We start from the raw sequence: 21,523 nt of genomic DNA, 5'->3' as shown, positions 1-21,523 counted from the left end.
GGTAAACTAGAATCTTGTTTTATTTAAATAAAAAGATTCATTTTTATTGAGAAACACTTACATTGTTTTTTTTCTTTTTAACAAAAAATAAAAACTTAACATTAATATTGCATAGTTTAATGTGTAGAGGAGTTTAATAGGTTATGAGATTCTATTTTATCATTAATAATGATGCATTGGAAGCTGAAATTATGAGAACTTTTTGGGGGTTAAATTATTTTCATGAGGGTATTTTGGGTATAATTATTGATTGAAAATAGAAACAAGACTTATATTTTGGGACACTTTAAAAGGAAAGGGGACTTATATAATGGGACGGAGGGAGAATATTTTAATAATAATATAATCAAGGAAAATTAGATTTTAATAATCCAACCTTTAAGAGGTCTTCTTAAAACAGTCCCACTTATGAGTTATTTTTGAACGATCCAATCTTTTGGTGCTATCTTCTCATAATGGTCCTTGACATGTTGGAACCTGTATAACAGGTCAATTATAACACGTGTCACACTCTCGTTGGTCATTCCATTTTCTCCACCTATACCTTTCTCCTCCACAACCACCACCACCTAGTCACCATTACTCCCACCCCTTACCCCTACCTCCTGCGACCCCAACCCACCCCACCCCACCCCACCCCACCCCACCCCCTTACATCCTCCCCATCCAAAGCCGATGCATCCCCACCCCACCCAAAGCCGCTGCATCCCCACCCCACCCAAAGCCGTTACATCCCCACCCACCCACCCCACCACCCTAATTCATTGCACCCCACTGCCACCCGCACCCTAGTTCGCAGCAACCCACCCCCACCCCAGCCCGCTGCAAATCCTAAATCCACCCCCACCCCAGCCCCCACCTAGTTCCCACCCCTAACCCAGCCTGCTGCAAACCCTGAATCCACCCCCACCCCCACATAAACCCCCTGTAATCCCCCACCCTTCGCTGGTAGCCTACCCCCCCACCCCCCCCCCCTTCCCTTTGCCCGTACCCCGACATCCCTCCCCTTTTCTCTCCCTACATCTCTTTTATACCCCTCTCCTCTCCCTGAGCTTTCCCGACACCACCACTATTGATGACGATCGTACACGCAATTCGAGGAGAGAGAGAAGCGACGACAAAGAGAGAGATGGGGTAGGAGCCTGGTGGCTGGGCCGGAGCCTAGTGGCTAGTGCGGGGTCGAGTGGAAGGATGCAGGTGATTGAACGACCGACGAAGACGGATGAATCTCGAGAAGGAGAGAGACTGGAGAAACAGAAAAGCGGCGATGAAGATGGAAATGGTCGATAGCGCGGCGGCCGGTGGAAGAGATCTGAGGGGTCAAACTGAACCAAGGAGGTGAAGGGGGAGAGAGAGAAATGAGTAGGAGGAGGGGTAAAAATTACCTGATGTTCAGGTACAAGTCACCTGGGACCATTTTGAGAAGATACCATCAAAAGGTTGGGTTATTCAAAAATAACTTATAAGTGGGACTGTTTTAAGAAGATCGGTTAAAGGTTGGATTATTAAATTCCAATTTTCCTATAATCAATCAATAGTAACATGATCGATAATATAATAGATAATAATGCAAATATAATACTATATAATCACAGCGGTACTTTAATAATAATATATCAGTTAATCTTAATATGAATAATAAAATAATAGACAATATTACAAATATAATACTATATAACAATCATAGTGGTACTTTAATTAAAATTTATTGATCATTGAATATTTGGACCTTATTGGAGATTACTAGACCTGATTGAAACTTATTCGACCTAATTGGAACGTACGTATTGTCCTGATTGGACCTAATTGAAACTTATCTAAACTGAACTGATTGCACCTGAAACTTAATTTATTAAGGTGAAGATAATGCACCCTAATTTTCAGGTCCAATTAGTTCAATTCAGATAAGTTCAGTTCAGTTCACATAAGTTTCAATCGGATCCAATAAGGATTCTGGACAATACGTTCCAATCAGGTCCACTAAGTTCCAATCATGTGCAATAAGTTTCAATAAGGTCCAAATAATCAATGATCAATAAATTATAAATAAAGTACCACTATGATTATTATATAGTATTATATTTGTAATATTATCTAATATTTTATTATTTATATTACGTTTAACTGATATGTTATTACTAAAAATTGTAATTAAAATACCGTTATGATTATATAATATTATATTTGCATTATAATCTATTATTTTATTACTCATATTAGTATTGGCTGATTATGTTATTACTGAAAAATATTATAATCATGGTCATATAGGTTAACAATAATAAGCATCATAATTATAACACTATTAGATATATTATTGGTGAAAGTTGTGTATAGGCAAGCATATACTCCATCCGTTTCATTTTAATTGTTACACTTTGATATTTTACACTATTCACAAATTTCACCTTGACCATCATTTGTGATTTATACGCGGATGAAAATATAGTCAGGTGAGATCTGGTTAGATTCATCATAGCATGAATTTTATTAATATGTACTTTTTATAATTTTTACAAATACAAAACTAAAGATATATGTCTTCAAAAATTTGCATTGGCATATGTGGAAAGTGTAAGTGTGTAGATTAAAATGAAACGGATGGAGTAATTAAATAACATTTTTTTTATTAAAATGTTAATCATAAGAGATAACTAAAAATTACTAATTTTTTGAAGGAATTTTTTTAATGATTATTATGTTATAATAAATTTTGAAAGATAGTATTTATGTTAGGGGTATATTTATTTATTACTCATCAATTTTTTTTGTTAAACAAGATCAAATAAATTCCAATCAAGTTCAATAAGGTCTAATAAGTTCCAATCATGTCTAATAAGTTCCAATAATGTCAATAAGTTCCAATCAGATTCAATTAGGCCCAATAAGTTGAACCACGACTAATCAGGTCGAATAAGTCAATTCAGTTCAGTTCCTTTTGATTCAAATAATTTCAGTTTATGTTGATTCAGGTGAAGTGAACGCACCTCTAATTTCCTTTGCCTTTTTAACACATATTAGTATACTTTTCTAAATATAATGTACCTAACTTACAAAGTATCCATAATATTAGTACATTTTATTGACAAACCAACCCTTTATAGAGTAATCTCCAATTTATATATCCAAAATCATTTTCATAAAAGTCATTTTCACAATCTAGATTTTTTATAGCAAGTTGAGTGAAAACTGAAAAGTATACCAATCACACTAGTAGCCAGTAAGTCAAGAGAGTATGCCATTTTGATGAAATGCAGAGGATGCATCTGTCATTCATCAAAATTAAATCTCTCTGAAATCTGAATACAGATAATTCTCCTTATTTGTCCACTTTATAAAAAGAAATATCTTCCATGTAATGTATCCTCAAAATAAATAATTGAAAGTAGAAGAATCTCTTATCCAATTTTATCTATTTTGCTTGATTCATTTCCGTTGGTCCTTTCTTAAGAACCCCCACTTCTCCACTTTCATCCGATTAGTATTCATTCTCTCTCCTCCAAAAATCCCTCAAATTTGGTCCCATCAAAATTTCCCAATTTCTTATCACTTACTATATGATCTAACTTGCATATATGTACATAATATAGAAGTAATTTTTTTTAGAAATTTTGGAAATTGGGTTATACTTTTTCTTACAGGTAATTGATCTCTGAGCTCTTTAGCTGTAGAACCTCAGTCTCTTTGATCGGTGGAAAATTCCCTGATTCCTTCAAAAAATATATAATCTTTACAGGTTTGATTCCAGAATCTGAACATCTTATCTTGATTTTGTACTTTACTATAAATCAATTAACTGTTATATATATATGTATATGTAAAAAAACAGATGGATTAAGATGATTTTACACTATTATGCTTTGTGGGTTATGAATAAAGACTTCATTTTGTTACTATATATCTATTTTTGGCTGGAAATTTTTGATTGATTGATTTGTACTTCATGTTGCTTGAAATATATTGTGGGTTCTAAAAGATGGGAATTGTTTGTTTTATTTGGCTGTGTTTTCTATATCAGGTTGTTAATTAGCTTTGTGGTCCAGGAAGGTTATCACTAGCTAGAAAAAAGTGTGAAAAAAACTTAATTTTAGAGCAATGAAAGAAAGTGAGATTTTTTTTGGGAGGGTATGAAATAGTTGCAAGTGGAAAATCTTTTCTGGGTATTGATGAATTTGCTTGTCTAGATTTAAACTATGTCTTATCTTATGATCATAAGCTTAGAGTGTGATTTTGACTTATATGAACTTATTGGGACTTATCAGAATTCAGAACTCATTATCGGAACTTATTTGAACTTATTTTAAGTTGATTTATTTCTGAAAGTAATAAGTTAAACATGACCCAAGTAGGAAACAGTTATTGTTGGTGAATATCCTGATGATCCTTTTTGGGTTTCTTGTAAACTTATTATAACATTGTTCATGTAAATTATTGTGATGGTGGTAGGAGTTGAAGTAGGAGATGGGGTCATTACATGGACCAGTCGTTTGCCCCACAATTCGTGCAAAGCAGGTCGGTGTTTATCAAGTACCAACTAATAGCTCTTTGATGAAGAATGCCATGCTCAGAAGTACGTTTTGGGGTTATAAGAGTGTACGTCAACGAGTTTCTAATGCTGGCATGCTTGCTAGCCCAACTAATATCCGAAGGCTTGGTTTAGTTCATTGCACTTTCAGTTCGTCTTCCAATGGAAGTGGTAGTAGAGCTGAGAATTTCAAGGAGAATGATGAGGATTATGTCAACTCGAGTGTTACTGAAGCTGGTAGGATGTACTCCATTTACCATCAAATTAGATCAAATGAGATTGTTTTGATCAACAATGGATTTCATTTCATAATTTTGTTTTTTAATGCTGGCTAACCTGTGTTTGCGTTTCCTATGTCTATAGAAACTATAGCATATCTGGCTATTTAAGCTTTAAAAAATATAAAGTGAGACAATGCATTGTGCCTAATGTCTTTTTGAGTGTGTTTGGATAGAGGCATTTGGAAGATTAGGGAGGGATTCATTTCCCTTGTTTAAATATAACATGAGAGGAGGAAGGGAAGGGAAGGGAAGGGAAGGGAAGGGAAGGGAAGGGAAGGGAAGGGAATTTGAAGGATTTGTTTGCCTTCTCTTAATAAAGCAAATCCTTCTACTGTTGAAAATGTCTGGAAGGAATTTTGTAAGCTCACTCCTCCCTGCGATTCCTTTCCTTCCCCGTCCCCCTCCTTTCTTCCCCTACCTTTTCCTCAATAATTGTTATCAAAACAAAAGTATTGATGTGAAATCACTAGCACTCTGAGTCAGCATGTTTTCTAAGTGTAAATCAACAATACTGTCTACTTGCACTGTCTCTTTTGTCGCCCTTATTTTGTGTTGGAATATGGTGGGAGATGGTTAGTAGACATTTATTTTCAGAGGATATGCATGTCAACTAGGACTAAAGTTGCACCCGCTTACCCATATAATCTTCCATATCTGTAGAAAATGTTAACTTTGCATACCTCAGTGCGAAGTAGCACTATCCAGTGTTAATACTTTGTCAGATAACGTGCTGGCTGTTATAATACTGGCTCATAGTGTGGATCCTAGATTTTTTTTCATGTATTATTTTGAGCAAACTATCAAGTATTAATCAGCATCTTTGTATCGGTTTATTGTAGTTGAGGTGAAAAGTGGTTCAGATGGTTTCACAATTAAAATGAGAGATGGGAAGTACATAAAATGCATCCATAACAGCCCTCAAGGTGGCCATCTACCAGATTATGCACCACATCCCGCCATTGTGCTTAAGATGGAAGATGGAACTGGTCTTCTTCTTCCAATAATTGTTTGTATGTACACTGACCTCTTTATTTGCAAGCAAATCTATGCATTTCTTGAACTGTGCCCAAAACAATTCGGTGACTGTCATCGTTCATATGTTTTTGCAGTGGAGATGCCCAGTGTGTTACTCATGGCTGCTATCCGTAATGTACATATTGTATGTACATATCCTTCCTTGCAAGTCAATTTAGTTTGTAAAGCTAGTCACCTACTGTCCATAGTTATTGAATTTTCATCATAGATGTTCAAATGAAATGTACAGGCTAGGCCAACCATGTATCAAGTTATGAAGGAGATGATTGAGAAGATGGGATATGCAGTAAGTGGGTGAAATTAAAGATTTTCCCTCCCCCATTGCTTCTTGGTGGAAAGTGCAATTCTTTTTTTTAAAACCCATGAAACATATTTCGCTCCGATATATCTCTGCAGGTCAAACTTGTCCGTGTGACTAAGAGAGTCCATGAAGCATATTTTGCGCAGATGTTTCTTACAAAGGTACGTGTTTTGTGTTTGTTTCAATTTACTTGTTATTTACGTTTTCCTTGTGGAGAATAATGGAAGTAGTTGCTCAACTTTTTTTGGGCTGCTACAGGTAGATAATGAAGATGAATGTATTAGCTTTGACCTGCGACCTTCAGACGCAATTAACATTGCTGTAAGATGCAAGGTACGTTATATATCCCAATCTGCCACTCCTTCTAGACCTTTGTAATGATACCTCATTCAGCCTCAATACGTAAAAGTTTACTTCTTAGTATTAAACACATTTATTTGGTGATTTTGAATTTGGAATCTTTCCAACTAATGTATATTCTGCATTCTCTTGTTGAATTACTTGGATTCAGAGCAAGTTTGCAATATTATTAACTTCCTGTTTCAGATTTTGGATCTTTATGTTTTTAGGTAGTTGACATGCTATATTTAATGTATGTTGCAATTTGCATAATATTTATATCTTAACTGGCCTTCAGATTTTGAGACCTTGAGTAAAACTGTCTCTGTTAAGCTACATACAAAATGCACAATAATTTAGTAGCATTCCAGGCAAGGAGAAAATTTGATGCACCTTTGATGTGCTTGTTAATTTTGTTACATGTCTGACATTAACTATCTACTAAAGTTGGTGCATATGCTCCACAAACTGTTGTGGTTTGATTTTGATAGAAAGCACTCCATATTCAAGAGTTCCTAGATCTTTCTACATATAACCGCTTGCAAATCGACTTCCTCCTTGTACACATTTCTACTTCAAAGTGTTCTTAGTAGATGAACCATAAAGGGAAAATATACTAAAAGGAAAAGGGTTATTATTGTTGCATCAATGGTCTCTCAATACTAAGATCTCCATGGCCAAGAATGTGTAGCAGCTTTTTACATGAGACAAATTGTACCTGTCGTTGCAAGTGTAAGAAGCTTATGAGTTGTGTGTATCTACCCAGGTGCCTATACAAGTAAACAGGAGCTTGGCTCATAGTGATGGAATGAAGGTTGTTGAATCTGTAAAGGCAACAATTGTGGGCCCTGCTTCAGACTTGTTATTTACAGAACTGGATCGGTAGGTTTCGGTTCTATTTTTTTCCCCCATTTGTTGACTCATATTAGCTATACCTCGCCTTTTTTCATGAGGAAGTGACAAAAGTTCTACTTTGCTTCGGAAAGTGGATATCTCATGGAAAAAGACATCATATTAGTCCTGAATGTAGTCTACTGCAAAAATTTTCCTATTTGAAACATTTGACATGAAGAATACTGACTAATTTTATCATAATTACAGTTCAAACAGGACAAGAACTAGAACAGTTATTATTCAATCTACCAAATTTTTGTGTTGCCATTCTGAAGTACCCGGACTTGGTGCATTTAGTTGTTTTGTATTATCTCATAATAAAGGTTGAAACAAGAAGAATCTGGTTATGTTTGTGAATCACTGAATTGTACATTCCTTCTCTACTTTTTGCTGCTTTATAGTTTTTTTACTGATATTGAGTGATATCTAGCTTAGAAGAAGAATGGAAGAAGAATATGGAGGTGCTACAAGGAAACATTTAACTGATTACACATTTTTTACTTCTGATTATTGATTTCCATGCTGTATTGAGGTATTTAAGCAAACAGTTGTTTGTTCTGCTCAATGTTCTCTACTGCGAGGTTTGTGCTGTCTGTAAAAGTCGCTTTCTAACTAGATAGTTAATGTCTTAAACTGGAAATATGGTTTATATTACTTGTGACGTGATCCATTATGTGAAAAGTGAAGCTAATAGTAATTCTCCCGGCTTTGGTCCAGGCCTAATGGTAAGCCATGTATAGAGACAACAGAATTTAACCTGCTGCGCAACATGCTTAGTGCTGCTTATGAAGAGCGCTATCAAGATGCAGGTATGATTACTTTTTTTTTTTTTTTTTTGTGACAAAGGGAGTATGATTACTTTTTGTTTCTGTATTAGTTGAAGTTTCTTTATGCTCTTGAAGGCTACTAGAGCTCAGCATGCTTCATATTTCATTATAACTTAACAGGTTCGTTTAAATTTTGTATATTATGGGGGTCTTATACCTTCACTGGAAAAAAAAGACCCCTATGAAATGGATCACACTTTTAAAATACATATACATAACCCATAATTTAGTTAGAAAAGAGGTTGTTTTTTGCCAAAAAGTAATCGAGCTTATCATTTTAGTGGCAACTGTAGTGTCCAAAACTCAGATACCAACACGTCTCAAATACACAAACACATATTCTACGTTCAAGTAATGGGAATTATATCTTAAATTCCCATGTTTGTACACATCTCCAAGCAACATAGATATTAGTTCCCCCCCCCCCCCCAAAGGAAGTGGCCTTGTGCAAATGATCAATTTCCACACCCTAGCAGGTGGCTGTACCTTAGCTCTTGAACGAACTTTGATTCGAGCTATATGACTTAAAGAAATTTAGTATAAGCTTCCATTTCTTACTTATAAGGCTAGATTTTGCTTGATTCTCTTCTATCTTCTAATATGAAGATTGTATTACTTAACTCACCATGGTTATATGCTCTGTACCAGCTCAATGGCGGGACAAACTCACCCAATTTCGATCTAAAAGGAACTGGGCTTAACAGGTATATACCTCGATTTATTTTTAGCTACTCTCTCCGTCTAATTTATTTGCCACAAACCTTTTATTTGGTTACTTTTCCTCTATAGTTGGGCCCCACACACACCCAATCACTTATTTCTCTCTAATTTTTCACTTTGCTAAAATTTGTGCAAAAAGTTTGTGGCAAATAAATCAAGATGGAGGAATTCTGAATATGTAAGTCAACATAAGTTCCTCTTCAAGCAAATATTAACTTGATGTTTTCTTTCTCACTTGTATTTGGCATCAGTTCTTGCAGGAAGCTAATATTGTACATTGTACATAAATTTATGGAAGCTGAGGATGATTGCTGGTTTCTCAAGTGGAACTCTTTTTCTAGCTTTCTTTGTTTCATGTTGTAACTATATTTGTGAATAAGTAGTATATAGATGAACTGTTTTTTACTCTAATGAAAATGGAACTTGCCGCTATGTTTCGGCCTGCAAGTTTGTGCTAGTGAGTAGTGAATGGTAATGCCTTGCCTTTAGGCTGTGGTTCGAACACCGACAATTTTAAGCATTGTGCAATGTTAAGTTGGATGTTGTATTGGCTTAAATCTTAGTATTGTTGATTTGGTGTGATCACTGGTGCCGGTGATCACTTGTGAATTGCAGAGTCTTTTTCTTCCATCTTTTTGAGTCCCCATCTTTGTTCATAGTCCATCTACATACTCATTTTGTCCCTACATAATGCTTTTATTATTTTGTGAAAGTGCATTTCTACATAGACTTCAGATTCAAGTCTTCTATGAATTAAGAAATACTCATTTTCTTAGCATTTGGTGTATTCTATGCATTAAAGTAATGTAGACGAGATTTGATATCAAGTTTCATATATTATTAGCAACAAAATATTACTCTCCTAGATTAGCCGATATCTACATTAATTAAGATCGTTTTTTTTACATCGGAGAAATTGTGCATGAATGAAAATCGAAAGTATAAACCTAATGCTAAAAATAATCAAATGAACATAAAGAATTAAATTGAGCTGGACTCGCTCTTACACAACAACTACAAAAACATAAATAACGTAAACTAGAATAAAAGTGCTCGATCTGGTAGATGACGCTTCTTCTGGTGGATGACGATCGCCAAAATCGTGATGAAAGGAGTAGGAATAGAGAGCTGATTTCACGAGCGTGGCAACCAGGTAACAACGAGATTATGAACTCGCAACAGACGAATCCAGTGACCGTTAGAGCTATATGTTATTACAGTCTCCCTCCATTGCTACTGTTATTACACAAGTTGACTAGAGCTATATGTTACTAAGTGGAATAAATGATTTACCAATTTGCATTTTCCTATATATAGAACCAAAAGATTAACGTGTTTTTTCTTTTTCCTATAGATGCACTTGATCGATTATGTGTTAAAAAGAACACTTTAGGAGTATATAATAGACAGGTTATGCAAAATGATTATTATAATTATAATTGTATGGCAACTTGACAAGAGGGGGTTGAATTTTATGAATAGGACATCATAATACGAAGCACAAGGAAGATAAATAAAGATTCTGGAATATCTCTAGAGCATCAATCACTTTGTATACTATATTTGATGGACTTCTTCTTTTAATTAGGTGGTAGGAGAGTCATTGTATATAACCAAATCGAGTAAAAATAAAAATAAAAGTCATTGTTGTGTAAAGTTTTGACATATATATTATTTGCGTACAAGAGGTAATTACGATGACTAATTAAATATTGTTGTCATTCTCATTCTTGAAGATCATGTTGCCAATCAAATACTAATACTTTCCCTTTGGTATATAATACTAGTTTTATATACACGCATCAATGTCAATCGCAATTTAGGTAATTGGCATGATGAATTAATGGTAGTCTTGCTAAACAATTGTCATGCACATATTGTACTTTAGGTCACACTAGAAAGAGTCTTTTATCCTTTTCTATCAATTCTGAAAAACTATTCAACTCCATTTATTTTAAACAGTAAATTTACATTCAATATTGTTATGTCAATGTGTTTTTTTTTTGTAGAGAATCACGTGGGAGCCCAATGGTTGAAGCTCCCACCTCCCAACCTTATGGACGGGAGTTCGACTATCATCATCTCCATATTTGAGGTATTTGCTTTTGGGTATAAATCTTAAGTTTCCAGTTTCTGTAAGTTTTTTTATAGGTTAGGATCCCCTTCTTACTCATGAGGGATGAGCCTGTTTGGACTTGGTTAATTACCAAATAAAAAAAAAAAAGTGTTTTTCTAAGCAATTCCTTAAGGGCATGTTTGGTTTTATTTATTCTTGGGTTTCAAAAAAGGGAGTCAATTACCAATGTTATGTCTTCTTGTTTGGTTCAATTTTTATCAATCCATTACCGTTACTTGATGGTAATGGATTTTTTCAATTTTGTTATCTTTCCCTCCCCTTTTTAAGTAACAAAAATCATTACTTTGTGCTAATGATTTCATCATCTTTTCATTCCATGATTTGAACCAAACACATGATAAAAGTAGACATTATTTTTGTTACCATTCCCCTTCTTTATTTATCTGCATATTTCTTTTCTATTCCATATATTTGAAGAAACGACCCCTTAATAATCTTGAAATTTCTGAAATTACATAAAATGTTATCAAATATACAATCCGACTTGAATGGACCTGGTTCACATTAAAAATACAATGCACCAGGCTCAGGCACGTGACCCACTACAAACTACACACTCCCACTTTTCAAAATCTACGATTTCCTCCCTCTTCAATTATACAAAAACAATTATTCAAAGCATACACTATATCATATCAAAACACACTATATCATGTCCATATACACTATATCATGCAACACTATCATGCCAAAAAAAAAAGAAACACAGCAAAATATTGTATTATTTCAAAATACACTATATCATGTCAAAACACACTATATTATTTCAAAATACACTATATCATTCAACACTATCATGTCAAAAAAAAACGTCAAAACACACTATATCATTTTCAAATACACTATATCATGCAAAACACACGCCAAAAAACTCAGCAAAACACTATCATGTCAAAATACACTATATCATTTCAAAATACACTATATTATTTCAAAATTAAACAAAAATGAACGAAAAAACTGAAAGACATAGTAGAAACTTGAACAGATAGAAAATGAAGAAGTTATGAGAGATAAGATGAAAAACTTATGAGAGAGAAAATGCAGAAGTCATAAGAGAACAAAGTTAGAAGAGTTATCAGAGGAGAGAGAAGTTATCACGGGAGGGAGAAGAAAGATGGAAGATTAAACGCGACAAAAACTGAGAGTTGTAATCATTACAACTTATGTGAGATGGGATCGGGTGCACAATAAACTAAAGTACACATGATTCATATTAAGTTTTTGGGAAATTTCCCGAGGTACCCTTGAGGTTTGACTTAATTCTCAAAATAATCTTGTTGAATTTTGAAGTTCAAAATTTAAGGTTCAAGGATACCTTAGGAAATTAATGCATAAGAATTTCGGTGTATGATAAGGGTATTTTGAGCCCGAACACAAAATTCAGGAATATATGAGGAATTTCCAAATATGAGAGATAATTTCAGAATTACGTCAAACCTCAGGAATACTTGAGGAAAATTTCCATTTAATTAATATATATATGCACTATTAGCATTAATTCAGTACTTCCTCTATTTTATTTTAGTTGTAACACACTAGTAATCTTTCGGATAATATCAATTTGGATTTTTTTAACTACAATAACAAATTTTTGCCCGTTCGTTTGCAATAATACAAATTTTACATCAAAATTCCTCTACTAGATCAAGTTGACTTGTAACTTGTAAAACAGGTCAAAAAAATTTACAAAATGATCTTTCTTCTTTCCCCCTCCTCCCCTAACCCCCACCCACCTGAACGACCTCAACTTGTTACCTCCTACAACAAGTTAATAACCGGTATTACCCTACTGGAGGAATTTTGATCAGAAGTTTATTTTATTAAAAATTAATCAAAAATTTATATTATTACGAGATAACAGACAAAAATTTGTATTATTCTTGTTAAAAAATCCTAGAAATTTTACACGAAGATCTAGGTTAATTGATAAAATAAAAAATAAAAAAACAGTCGGGGAGTAAAAACGGTGAAAGAAATAGCAGATGCAAACGTGTCAAAGAGACAATTACCGAAAGGGACCCACTTAAATACGTGTCACCTTGATAAACCAAACCAAAACTAAAAAGAAAACCCGCCAAAAAGGCCAAATCTTTAGTACCACAAAACCCAGAAAAACACACAAAGAAACCTCCTTTATTCATCAACGACTTTAATGACAAAATTTAATAAATGGATAATTCAAAATACTCAGATAAAAATATCTTCTTTAATTTCACCAACTTATATTTGCATTGATTATTTCAAATTTTGAATCATTTATTTAGAGAAAAAAGACAACTTTAATTCTTTTGAACTTTTCCTCTTACACTCTATCTCCAGCTTTTTGTTCTTTTTTTTTTGTTCTCTCTCTCCTCTTTTTTTCCTCTCTCAGGTGGACATCTAAAGAGTAATTTTCTTTATGTATTTTTACCAATTAAATTTTGTTAGACATCTTATTTCAGGTAATTTTTGATGATTTTTTTTGTGTTTTTTTAATATTTAATGTACTTATTTTTGTTAATTTCTTGCTGAATTATTGAAGTTTAATTTTGAACATTTTTTTTGAAGGTATTTAATGGAGAAATTGAAATTGGTGCGATTTTGGTGAAGTATAATAAATGGAGTTAAGGAGAAGTTCCAGCATGTCTGGCCCACTTGACCTCTTTGCTCGTCCTTGTAAGTTCTATAATTGTTGTCTTTAATTTACAATACCCTAATTTTGTTTTTGTAAATTTTTCGAAATTGAATGATGATTTTGTCAATATATTGTTCCTGAAATTATGGGTTTATAGAATTATAGTTCTAAATTAGTTTACTGTATATTACACTCTTAGTAGAGCATAATTTGGACCCATTTTTGTATTTCCTAATTTGAGAAGAGAAAGACTTGTAATTGGATTATGTTGGTGGAATTATTTGAACAATGTTTACATTATGTTTTAATTAATTGGTGGTCAGAGTATGAGATTTTTGGGCATAAGATATGATTGTTGATGTGGAAATTGTTGTTGGTAATTTGTATAGGGTAAACTTAGCAAATGCTCATCTGTTTGTGAGAAAGTGTTTGGAGATGGTAATTTGACCGATGATAGTATCTTGTTTAACGGCGATTTGGGTTTTGACTTGTGATGGTCATGTGTGATTATATGCTGTCTAGGGGAGGATGAGGATATTCGAAAGTTGGGTTCGAGAACCATCTACATATATTGGGTCTTTATGATCCATTTTAGGATTGTAAGGTATTCTAGGATACACATGAAGCAATGAACATGTGTTAGATTGTGTTTTTGTTGATTTATCTTGAAATATGGCACCTCTATATTTTATATACACATCCGCCTTTGTGGGAGAAGATTATCGACTTTGAATCATGGTGTAGACTAAAGGGTGTTTATTGCTATCCATGAATTACTACAAAAACTTAAGTTTGGCATCCCCATTGAAATGAATTTCAGTTTACCTTTTGAAGGACAAAGGCATTACCGGGGGTATATTTTCTAACGTTGTATAATGCTTGCAGGTTTTGAAGGATCGTCAAGTCGTGAAAGGAAAGATCGCAAATCAGAATTTGAAATATCAGAAGATGAAAAGAAGAAGAAAGTGGGTGGTTTAAAAAAGAGAGCAATTAGTGCATCAAGTAAAATTAGGCGTTCATTCAGCAAGAAAAAAAGCAAGAGGAAGATTGAGGGCAGAAGTGCTACTGTTTCTATCGAGGATGTGCGAGATGTTAAGGAAGTACAGGCTGTGCAAGCATTTCGGCAGGCACTGGCGTTGGATGAATTGCTGCCTGCAAGACATGATAATTATTACACGTTACTAAGGTTATTTGTTCTCTTAGTTGCCTCTGGGATCTACAGGCTATACCATGTTGTCCATCTATTTAGGCTTTCTGTTTTCTTTGCTCATTTATAGAAGTTCTTTTTAGTTATTGTCTAATGGCTGTGCAGTTCAGTTGCCATGCTCTTCTGTCTAGCTGTGTTGTGACAAATCATTTGTCTTCAACTAAGCGCTGATTGCCTAGAGCCTTTAGATATTTGTTTGACATCAAGTAGTTCATCATTAAACTCTGTGCTTGCAGGTTTTTAAAGGCAAGAAAGTTTGACATTGAGAAGGCAAAACAAATGTGGGCTGATATGCTACAGTGGAGAAAAGAATTTGGTGCTGATACTATCCTTGAGGTAATTGATTGACCTGAGTATTTGCTCAGCTGCATCAATTGATGTGGTGGATGAATTTTTGTGTTTTTGTCAATCCTCAAATTAAAGATTTTGGCTTCTTGTTTGCTTACTGTCAGGATTTTGAATACAATGAGTTGGACGAGGTCTTAAAGTGCTATCCCCAGGGGTTTCACGGTGTGGATAAAGATGGAAAGCCTATCTATCTTTATCTGCTGGGAAAAGTTGATGCTGAAAAACTTATGAAAGTAACAACAATGGAACGATACCTCAAATATCATGCACAAGACTTTGAAAGGTGCTTTGCAGTAAAATATCCAGCTTGCTCCATTGCTGCTAAAAGGCATATAGATTCAAATACAACAATTTTGGATGTTCAAGGCGTGGTATGTTGCCTAAAACTTTTGTTTCTCATAATAGACTGGTCTTTTGTCTGGAGTGATCATGGTAAGAATTCATTTAATATCTTCTTTTCCGATCTTTATCACCAGGGGTATAAAAACCTAACAAAACCTGCTCGTGAACTGATAATGCGGTTACAAAAGATCGATAATGATAACTATCCTGAGGTATGTCGTGCATTTGTGCGCTGTTCAAGATGAATTTGATGGCGATGGATCTATTATTTCTGATTTTTGCCTGCCGGTGGCGTTCCTTATGTATGTTGTGGATTGCCATTCCTGCAGACTCTCTGCCGAATGTATATTATTAATGCTGGCAGTGGTTTCAAACTGGTTTGGAATGCAATCAAATCTTTTCTTGATCCTCAGACGACATCCAAAATTCATGTAATTTTTCAGTGCTTAAATCAATTTTTGAACCAAAACCAACTAGTTGATTTCCTTCTAGTCATGAAAACTCGTTAATTCATTTTCTTGATATCAGGTTCTAGGCCACAAATATCAGAGCAAGTTGCTAGAGGTTATTGACAAAAGGTAATTGTTTTTTTGGTTTAATTTTCAGTGTGATCAACTTCCTTATAATACTTCTGAGTTTCTAGTTGTACCACTTATCTTTACTAAATGTTTGAACTTGTGTCGCATACAGCCAATTGCCTCAATTTCTTGGCGGTACGTGTGATTGTGCAGATCAAGGAGGTTGTCTGAGGTCTGACAAGGGGCCATGGAAAGATCCTGAAATCTTAAAGGTTCTTTCAAATTAGCTTTCATGTTATCGTCTCAAAATGTTAGATTCTGTAGTTTTGACTCAATTCTAACGTATTGCTGGCAGATGATTCAATCTGGTGAAGCCGAAGTAGCCATATCAAACAGCGAAGGGAGGGTTATTGCTTATAACAAGATGGTATGCTCGATTCCTTAAACAGAACCTTTTGTGGGTACATCAGAGCTGATGGCTGCCATCAACGAGTTCAGTTCTGTTTGTATATTACTTCTAATTTCTATAATTTTGATTGACCAGGTTAGAAATAATGACGTATCAACTGCAGAGTCTGGTTCCGAGGTTGATGAGCTTCTTTCTTCTAGAGCACCTGGGCCACCTCTAGAGTTAAAACTGATGCCGGTTGATGAAGAAGTAAGCACTCTTAAGTAGTGGCACCTGATATACATGATTTCACTTAGACAAGTCTTGTGATAGGTCTGCATTCTTAGGATAGTTTCATCGAGGTTTCTTAAATTCAATGTTTTGGTCAGGTTAAGACCATTGACAGATTTTCAAGAGACTACACTTGATATCTCTCAGAACTATAAACCGAATCCATCTCAAAATAACAATTTGAAACTGTTCATTAATAATGAATGATATTTAAAGCTGCATAGCTAGTTTTGTGAATCCATCTCCAAAGAACAGTGATGAAAATAGGAATAGAAGATTCCAATTATCTTGGATGTAAGCAATATACTTTCTTCATATCTCTTTTTAATATTTCTCAAAGATACAATGCCATGAAATGGACTGACGAGAATTAACATTGTGGAGCTTATTCTACGAAGAAATATAAGATACTATTAAGAAACTAATGGATATATTTTGTTTTATTAATATTTTATGTAGGATATGTTTTAGTAATTTCTTAGTTACGCTTGAATTCCTTATTTTCTATGTAACTCATGTCCTATTAGTATTGTAGTTAACTTATTCTAGGAAGAAATATAAGATACTATTTCTTCCTAGAATATAAGATACTATTGTAGTTAGCTTATTCTAGGAAGAAAGATAAGACATTATTGTAGTTAGCCTTTTCTAGGAAAAAATATAAGATACTATTAAGAAACTGATGGATTTTTCTTGTTTTTCTTTAACAATTTGTGTAGAATATGTTTTAGTAATTTCTTAGTTGACACTTGAATTCCTTATTTTTCTAGGAAACTCATGTCCTATTAGTATTTTAGTTTGTGGGACATCTCTATTATCAATATCACCTGATGTAGTTTAATAAAATTAATGATAAATGTGATATACTATAATATGATGTGTGTATATACTAATATGATTACTACTCATAATATATGTCATGATAAAAAAACTCGAGACTATTTCTCAAAGATAGAGGGTAATGAAGGATATATTGTAATGATGGTTATGACATTTTGCAGAGTAGAATGGCAAGAAACAATGGGTCTGCTGGTGACTTGCCTGATAGTGATGAACATGTTCCTGTAGTTGTGAAGCTCTTGGATGCTGGATCCAAAACCGTAGTCTCTATGGATCAGTGTAATCCGTCCAGAGGTTAGCATCTCAAAACTTTATATCATATGTCTGCATTTCTTATGCGCACTAATTGGTTTTGAGATAATATCTTGAAACGTCTGTTCTCTTTATTACCCTTCCTCTTGCTAATTTGTTATGTTCATTAGTCATATTACCCTTCCTCTTGGTAAACAAGACGTCACCAATTGAATTAGCCGTAATTTTAGCTATGCCTTCAAATATCACTGTCAGTTAGGCCTAATTGATACCATAAAGAAAAAGAAAAAATCAAGTCCATAACTATATTATCCAATTATGGAAATGCCAGTAGGTTCTCTTATTAGAAATTTGTCACCTAAGCATGACCTAAAAGCCTAAGGAACAGCCAAATTTTTTCCATGCATAATGCATCTACCAGGGTTTGTTGATCTTCAATTCATTGTTTTCTCTTTTCTTTTGCATGTAGTGTAGCTTCAGTAACTGCCAATTAGACTTGGACTTTATTATATTCTTGGTATATTTCAACTAGTTGGCTTCAATTCTTTTGTCTCATTCTTCCCATGTTATTATAGCTCCAGCTGTACTCTAATAGTCTAATTTGATCTTTTAGCGTGTCTATTGTGACTTGTGCAGAGACGCCCTCCCAACCATCTGTGAACGCGGAGCGAAGTCGCTTCCGAATTGTTGCTGCAATCCTGGCCTTCTTTGTGATGTTATGTAATTTCTGCCGAGTGGCAACAGTAAAAGTCTCTCAAGGAGTTCCCAGGCTTATTTCAAATTCCGTATGCAGTCTTCTGGATATGATACTTGGACCAGATTTCAGAGAAGATCTACAACGACCCTCAGTGAGTCCAGAATTCATAGAAAGAGATATTAGTTCAATAATGAGAAGGCTTACCGAAGTTGAAGAGAAGGTACAGACTTTACAAACAAAGCCGGTGCAGATGCCCTCTGAGAAGGAGGAGCTGCTAAATGCTGCAATATATCGAGTGGATGCACTAGAAGCAGAATTGATTGCAACTAAAAAGGTATCTTGTCTTGCCTCTTTATGCTATATGGTCCTTATTTGGTTGAAATTATAAAGCATAGCGAGTACAGCTTTTGGGAAGTGAGAAATTGTGGAGTTGTTTAGTTAGTTGTGACAAAAGCACCAGAAGAAAGATCAACCAAAAAAGTTTCTTTCACTTCCTAGGAAACAAAACTACATGGGAGAAACCATTTCATGAAGCATTACTTCCTATGTTCAACCAAATGTTCCCTAATCATTCATAATTCAGTGAGACGTCTCATTGTTTCGTAATATTTATTCATTTGATGAGCAGGCATTACACGAAGCTTTGATGAGGCAGGAAGACTTGCTTGCATACATCGACGCACAAGAAGCTGCGAGATTCAGGGTATATGATTACATGTAACCTTGTTACTTAAGCTATCAATGTACATTTAGTGTGTTAGTTGCTTAAATTACAATTTCATTTTGTGCTGCAGAGGAGAAAGTTCTGCTGATGAAGAGTGAGTTGCTGCATTCAAGGAGATATTTTCCATTTTGTTACTTCTCTTGTTGGGTAGAGTGCTGTGGTAAATTTTTGAATCAGTACGTGATCTCCTTGTATTTGTGTACAGTAGTGATATGATGCACTTTACAATCTTCTTCGAAGGTAAATTTTAGCCTTGATAACCAAATAAAAGAAAGAAAAAAGAAAAAAAAAAGTTTGTCTATAATTATTTGTAAGAAGCGGGTTCACATTAATTCTTTGCGAGGCCAGGGTGAATTAACTACGTTAAGGGAAAACTCTCTACATTCTTCGTATCAAATAAGATGTTATACTTTTCTAAATGAGATGTTTCAGATAAAATGTTATACTTTTTTTTGCCTTATTTATGAAGTTTTGAACTGTAAAATTACTTAAATATTCTTATTTTTTAAATGAGTTTTGACTATATAATCTAATTTAAAATAATTAAACTAATAAATCTATTCCATTTTTCTTACTACTTTATAATATCTTCTAGCATCACCCTTGTTCTCTTCTTCCACATTACAACTCACCTTCTGTTCTTCCACAACCAAACAACCATGACCACCAGCCATCACAACTTTCTCTTCTTCCTCCCTCTCTCCTTCGTCAAGATCAAAACTCTAAAAATCACCTCCGAAAATTCGTGTTCACCCTCATCGGTGACTAGCCACGTCCAACAAACAACAACCGCGACCACCATCCACCTTCGATCTCCTTAATCATCAAATCGAAAGAGATTCTACCACAAATCATTGAGAGAGAGTAGGAGAAGAGGAGATAGAGTGTTGGGTTTTTGATGGTGGTACACTGGTGGTTTTTCACCCTCTTTGACCCCAATTTCTTCATGATTAAACTTGATCATATTACACATACCTTCTCCTTGTTAAACTTTCACTAAGAAAAATTACCCCATAATAACGCAATTTTCAAAGTGTAGCATCTCATTTTACGAGGAAGTACAATATTTAGGGGTAGTTGTTTTAGCCTAGTAACATGTTATTGTAAGCTCATCTCAATTCTCAACTCAGTTAGACTTGAAGTAAATGGGATTGGACAATTATTTGGTGTTATATCTATGTCTTTCAGAATCCACAATAATATCAAGACCTTCCAACCCGAACCCTCGCACTATTTCGGTGTGGTCGAATGGCTTCTGCGCACGCCCACTTGATAAAAGCTTGCTGCTTTGATCTCCATGGACTATGAGCGCCTACAGACTTGGTAAAATAACTTAAGAGTATAGCTAAGTGTTGGCAGTGATAACATGTTCTCTCACATAAAAATTTTAAAAGATCATCTGCAGACTGCAGAGTGTTTGATTATGAGAAAGTCTTATCAGTCATATATTGTATTGCTCAATTATATTACAGTGTGAGCATAATAATACTAATTACGTATGATAGCACAATGTTACAGCGTTTGATTATGAGAAAGTCTGAAAGAGCTTTCTTTTCTAAAACTTGTATCACTATTTGCTTTACTAATATCTAGAAAAGGTATAGGCTTGAAGATAGAAGCTAGCACTAAAATGTAATAGATCCCAAAACTGATGAACTAAGCACACAATGCTCTCTAGTTGAATAAACCTTCTTCAAGGGAATCCTTATAGCAAAGACGAGGCGATATATATACTATGTGGTTGAAAGATTCAGGCTTTCTGCTCACACTCGTGAGTGCAGTTCTGCAATAGAAAGCATGTTGCAGATGGAGCTGCCCTCATGTTCAATTGCTTAATAAAACAAGGCAACGAATGGACGCGAGAATGGAAGCATATGAATTCATTCTTTCTTCAAAAGTAAATAATCTTTTCCAGGCAAAAATGTATATTCAAATATCACAACTGAAGTCTAGTTTACAGAGTTCAGAAAGGACCAATATGTATCAAGCAAGCTGGTAAAAACAACTAGAGGAAAAAGAAGGGGGGAAGATCAGCACTTTCACTGTTTGAGCATCAGTCAGGAATTACAGTTTAAAGGCATAAATTGTTATGAAGAGTAAAAAGGGTGAGTTTGAGATGTGAAGCCTTGGTAGCTGATTTTTGCAGAAGAAATCAGTCACTCTATCTATCATCTACTAGATTTCCCACCAGAAATACTTTCTTGAATCTTCTTGAGATAATCAAACTCTGTGTGCCTCTT

The 21,523-nt window shown here is 34.5% G+C and overlaps 2 protein-coding genes across 3 annotated transcripts; both read left to right on the top strand.

Annotated features, from left to right (window-relative positions):
• The first annotated feature begins 3,283 nt into the window (after positions 1-3,283).
• Positions 3,284-9,531, top strand: LOC104889517 (bifunctional nuclease 1). Of its 2 annotated transcripts, XM_019248587.3 has the most exons (12): positions 3,284-3,736; positions 4,447-4,762; positions 5,646-5,816; positions 5,916-5,965; positions 6,071-6,127; positions 6,238-6,303; positions 6,401-6,475; positions 7,248-7,363; positions 8,093-8,184; positions 8,851-8,906; positions 9,062-9,100; positions 9,174-9,531. In XM_019248587.3, the coding sequence occupies exons 2-10, from the start codon at positions 4,462-4,464 to the stop codon at positions 8,901-8,903; spliced, it is 981 nt and encodes a 326-aa protein (XP_019104132.1). In that variant the 5' UTR covers positions 3,284-3,736; positions 4,447-4,461; the 3' UTR covers positions 8,904-8,906; positions 9,062-9,100; positions 9,174-9,531. The 2 variants fall into 2 exon arrangements, with proteins under 2 accessions (XP_019104132.1, XP_010673061.1); XM_010674759.4 differs by lacking the exon at positions 9,062-9,100 and having other exon boundaries at positions 3,287-3,736.
• Positions 9,532-13,315: 3,784 nt separating this feature from the next.
• On the top strand, positions 13,316-19,702 carry LOC104889532 (phosphatidylinositol/phosphatidylcholine transfer protein SFH8). The gene is made up of 15 exons (XM_048639595.2): positions 13,316-13,503; positions 13,610-13,717; positions 14,562-14,862; positions 15,120-15,219; positions 15,336-15,602; positions 15,708-15,785; positions 15,903-16,004; positions 16,102-16,151; positions 16,264-16,363; positions 16,447-16,518; positions 16,636-16,749; positions 17,772-17,904; positions 18,499-18,893; positions 19,188-19,262; positions 19,354-19,702. Exons 2-15 carry the CDS (start codon positions 13,660-13,662, stop codon positions 19,369-19,371), a joined length of 1,863 nt encoding a protein of 620 aa, XP_048495552.1. The 5' UTR covers positions 13,316-13,503; positions 13,610-13,659; the 3' UTR covers positions 19,372-19,702.
• The last annotated feature ends 1,821 nt before the right edge of the window (positions 19,703-21,523 follow it).

The sequence above is a fragment of the Beta vulgaris genome, chromosome 1 (genome assembly GCF_026745355.1).
Source record: "Beta vulgaris subsp. vulgaris cultivar EL10 chromosome 1, EL10.2, whole genome shotgun sequence".
Taxonomy (NCBI): Eukaryota; Viridiplantae; Streptophyta; class Magnoliopsida; order Caryophyllales; family Amaranthaceae; genus Beta; species Beta vulgaris.
This window is presented reverse-complemented; position numbering and strand designations above follow the sequence as displayed.

Excerpts from the sequence above, each read along its gene's own strand:
- LOC104889517 (XM_019248587.3), top strand. The coding sequence starts at position 4,462 with ATGGGGTCATTACATGGACCAGTCGTTTGCCCCACAATTCGTGCAAAG. Across the intron at positions 6,128-6,237 it reads TTGAGAAGATGGGATATGCA|GTCAAACTTGTCCGTGTGAC; the intron begins GTAAGTGGGTGA and ends ATATCTCTGCAG. Across the intron at positions 8,185-8,850 it reads AGAGCGCTATCAAGATGCAG|CTCAATGGCGGGACAAACTC; the intron begins GTATGATTACTT and ends GCTCTGTACCAG.
- LOC104889532 (XM_048639595.2), top strand. The coding sequence starts at position 13,660 with ATGGAGTTAAGGAGAAGTTCCAGCATGTCTGGCCCACTTGACCTCTTT. Across the intron at positions 15,603-15,707 it reads TTTTGGATGTTCAAGGCGTG|GGGTATAAAAACCTAACAAA; the intron begins GTATGTTGCCTA and ends CTTTATCACCAG. Across the intron at positions 16,519-16,635 it reads TTATTGCTTATAACAAGATG|GTTAGAAATAATGACGTATC; the intron begins GTATGCTCGATT and ends TTGATTGACCAG.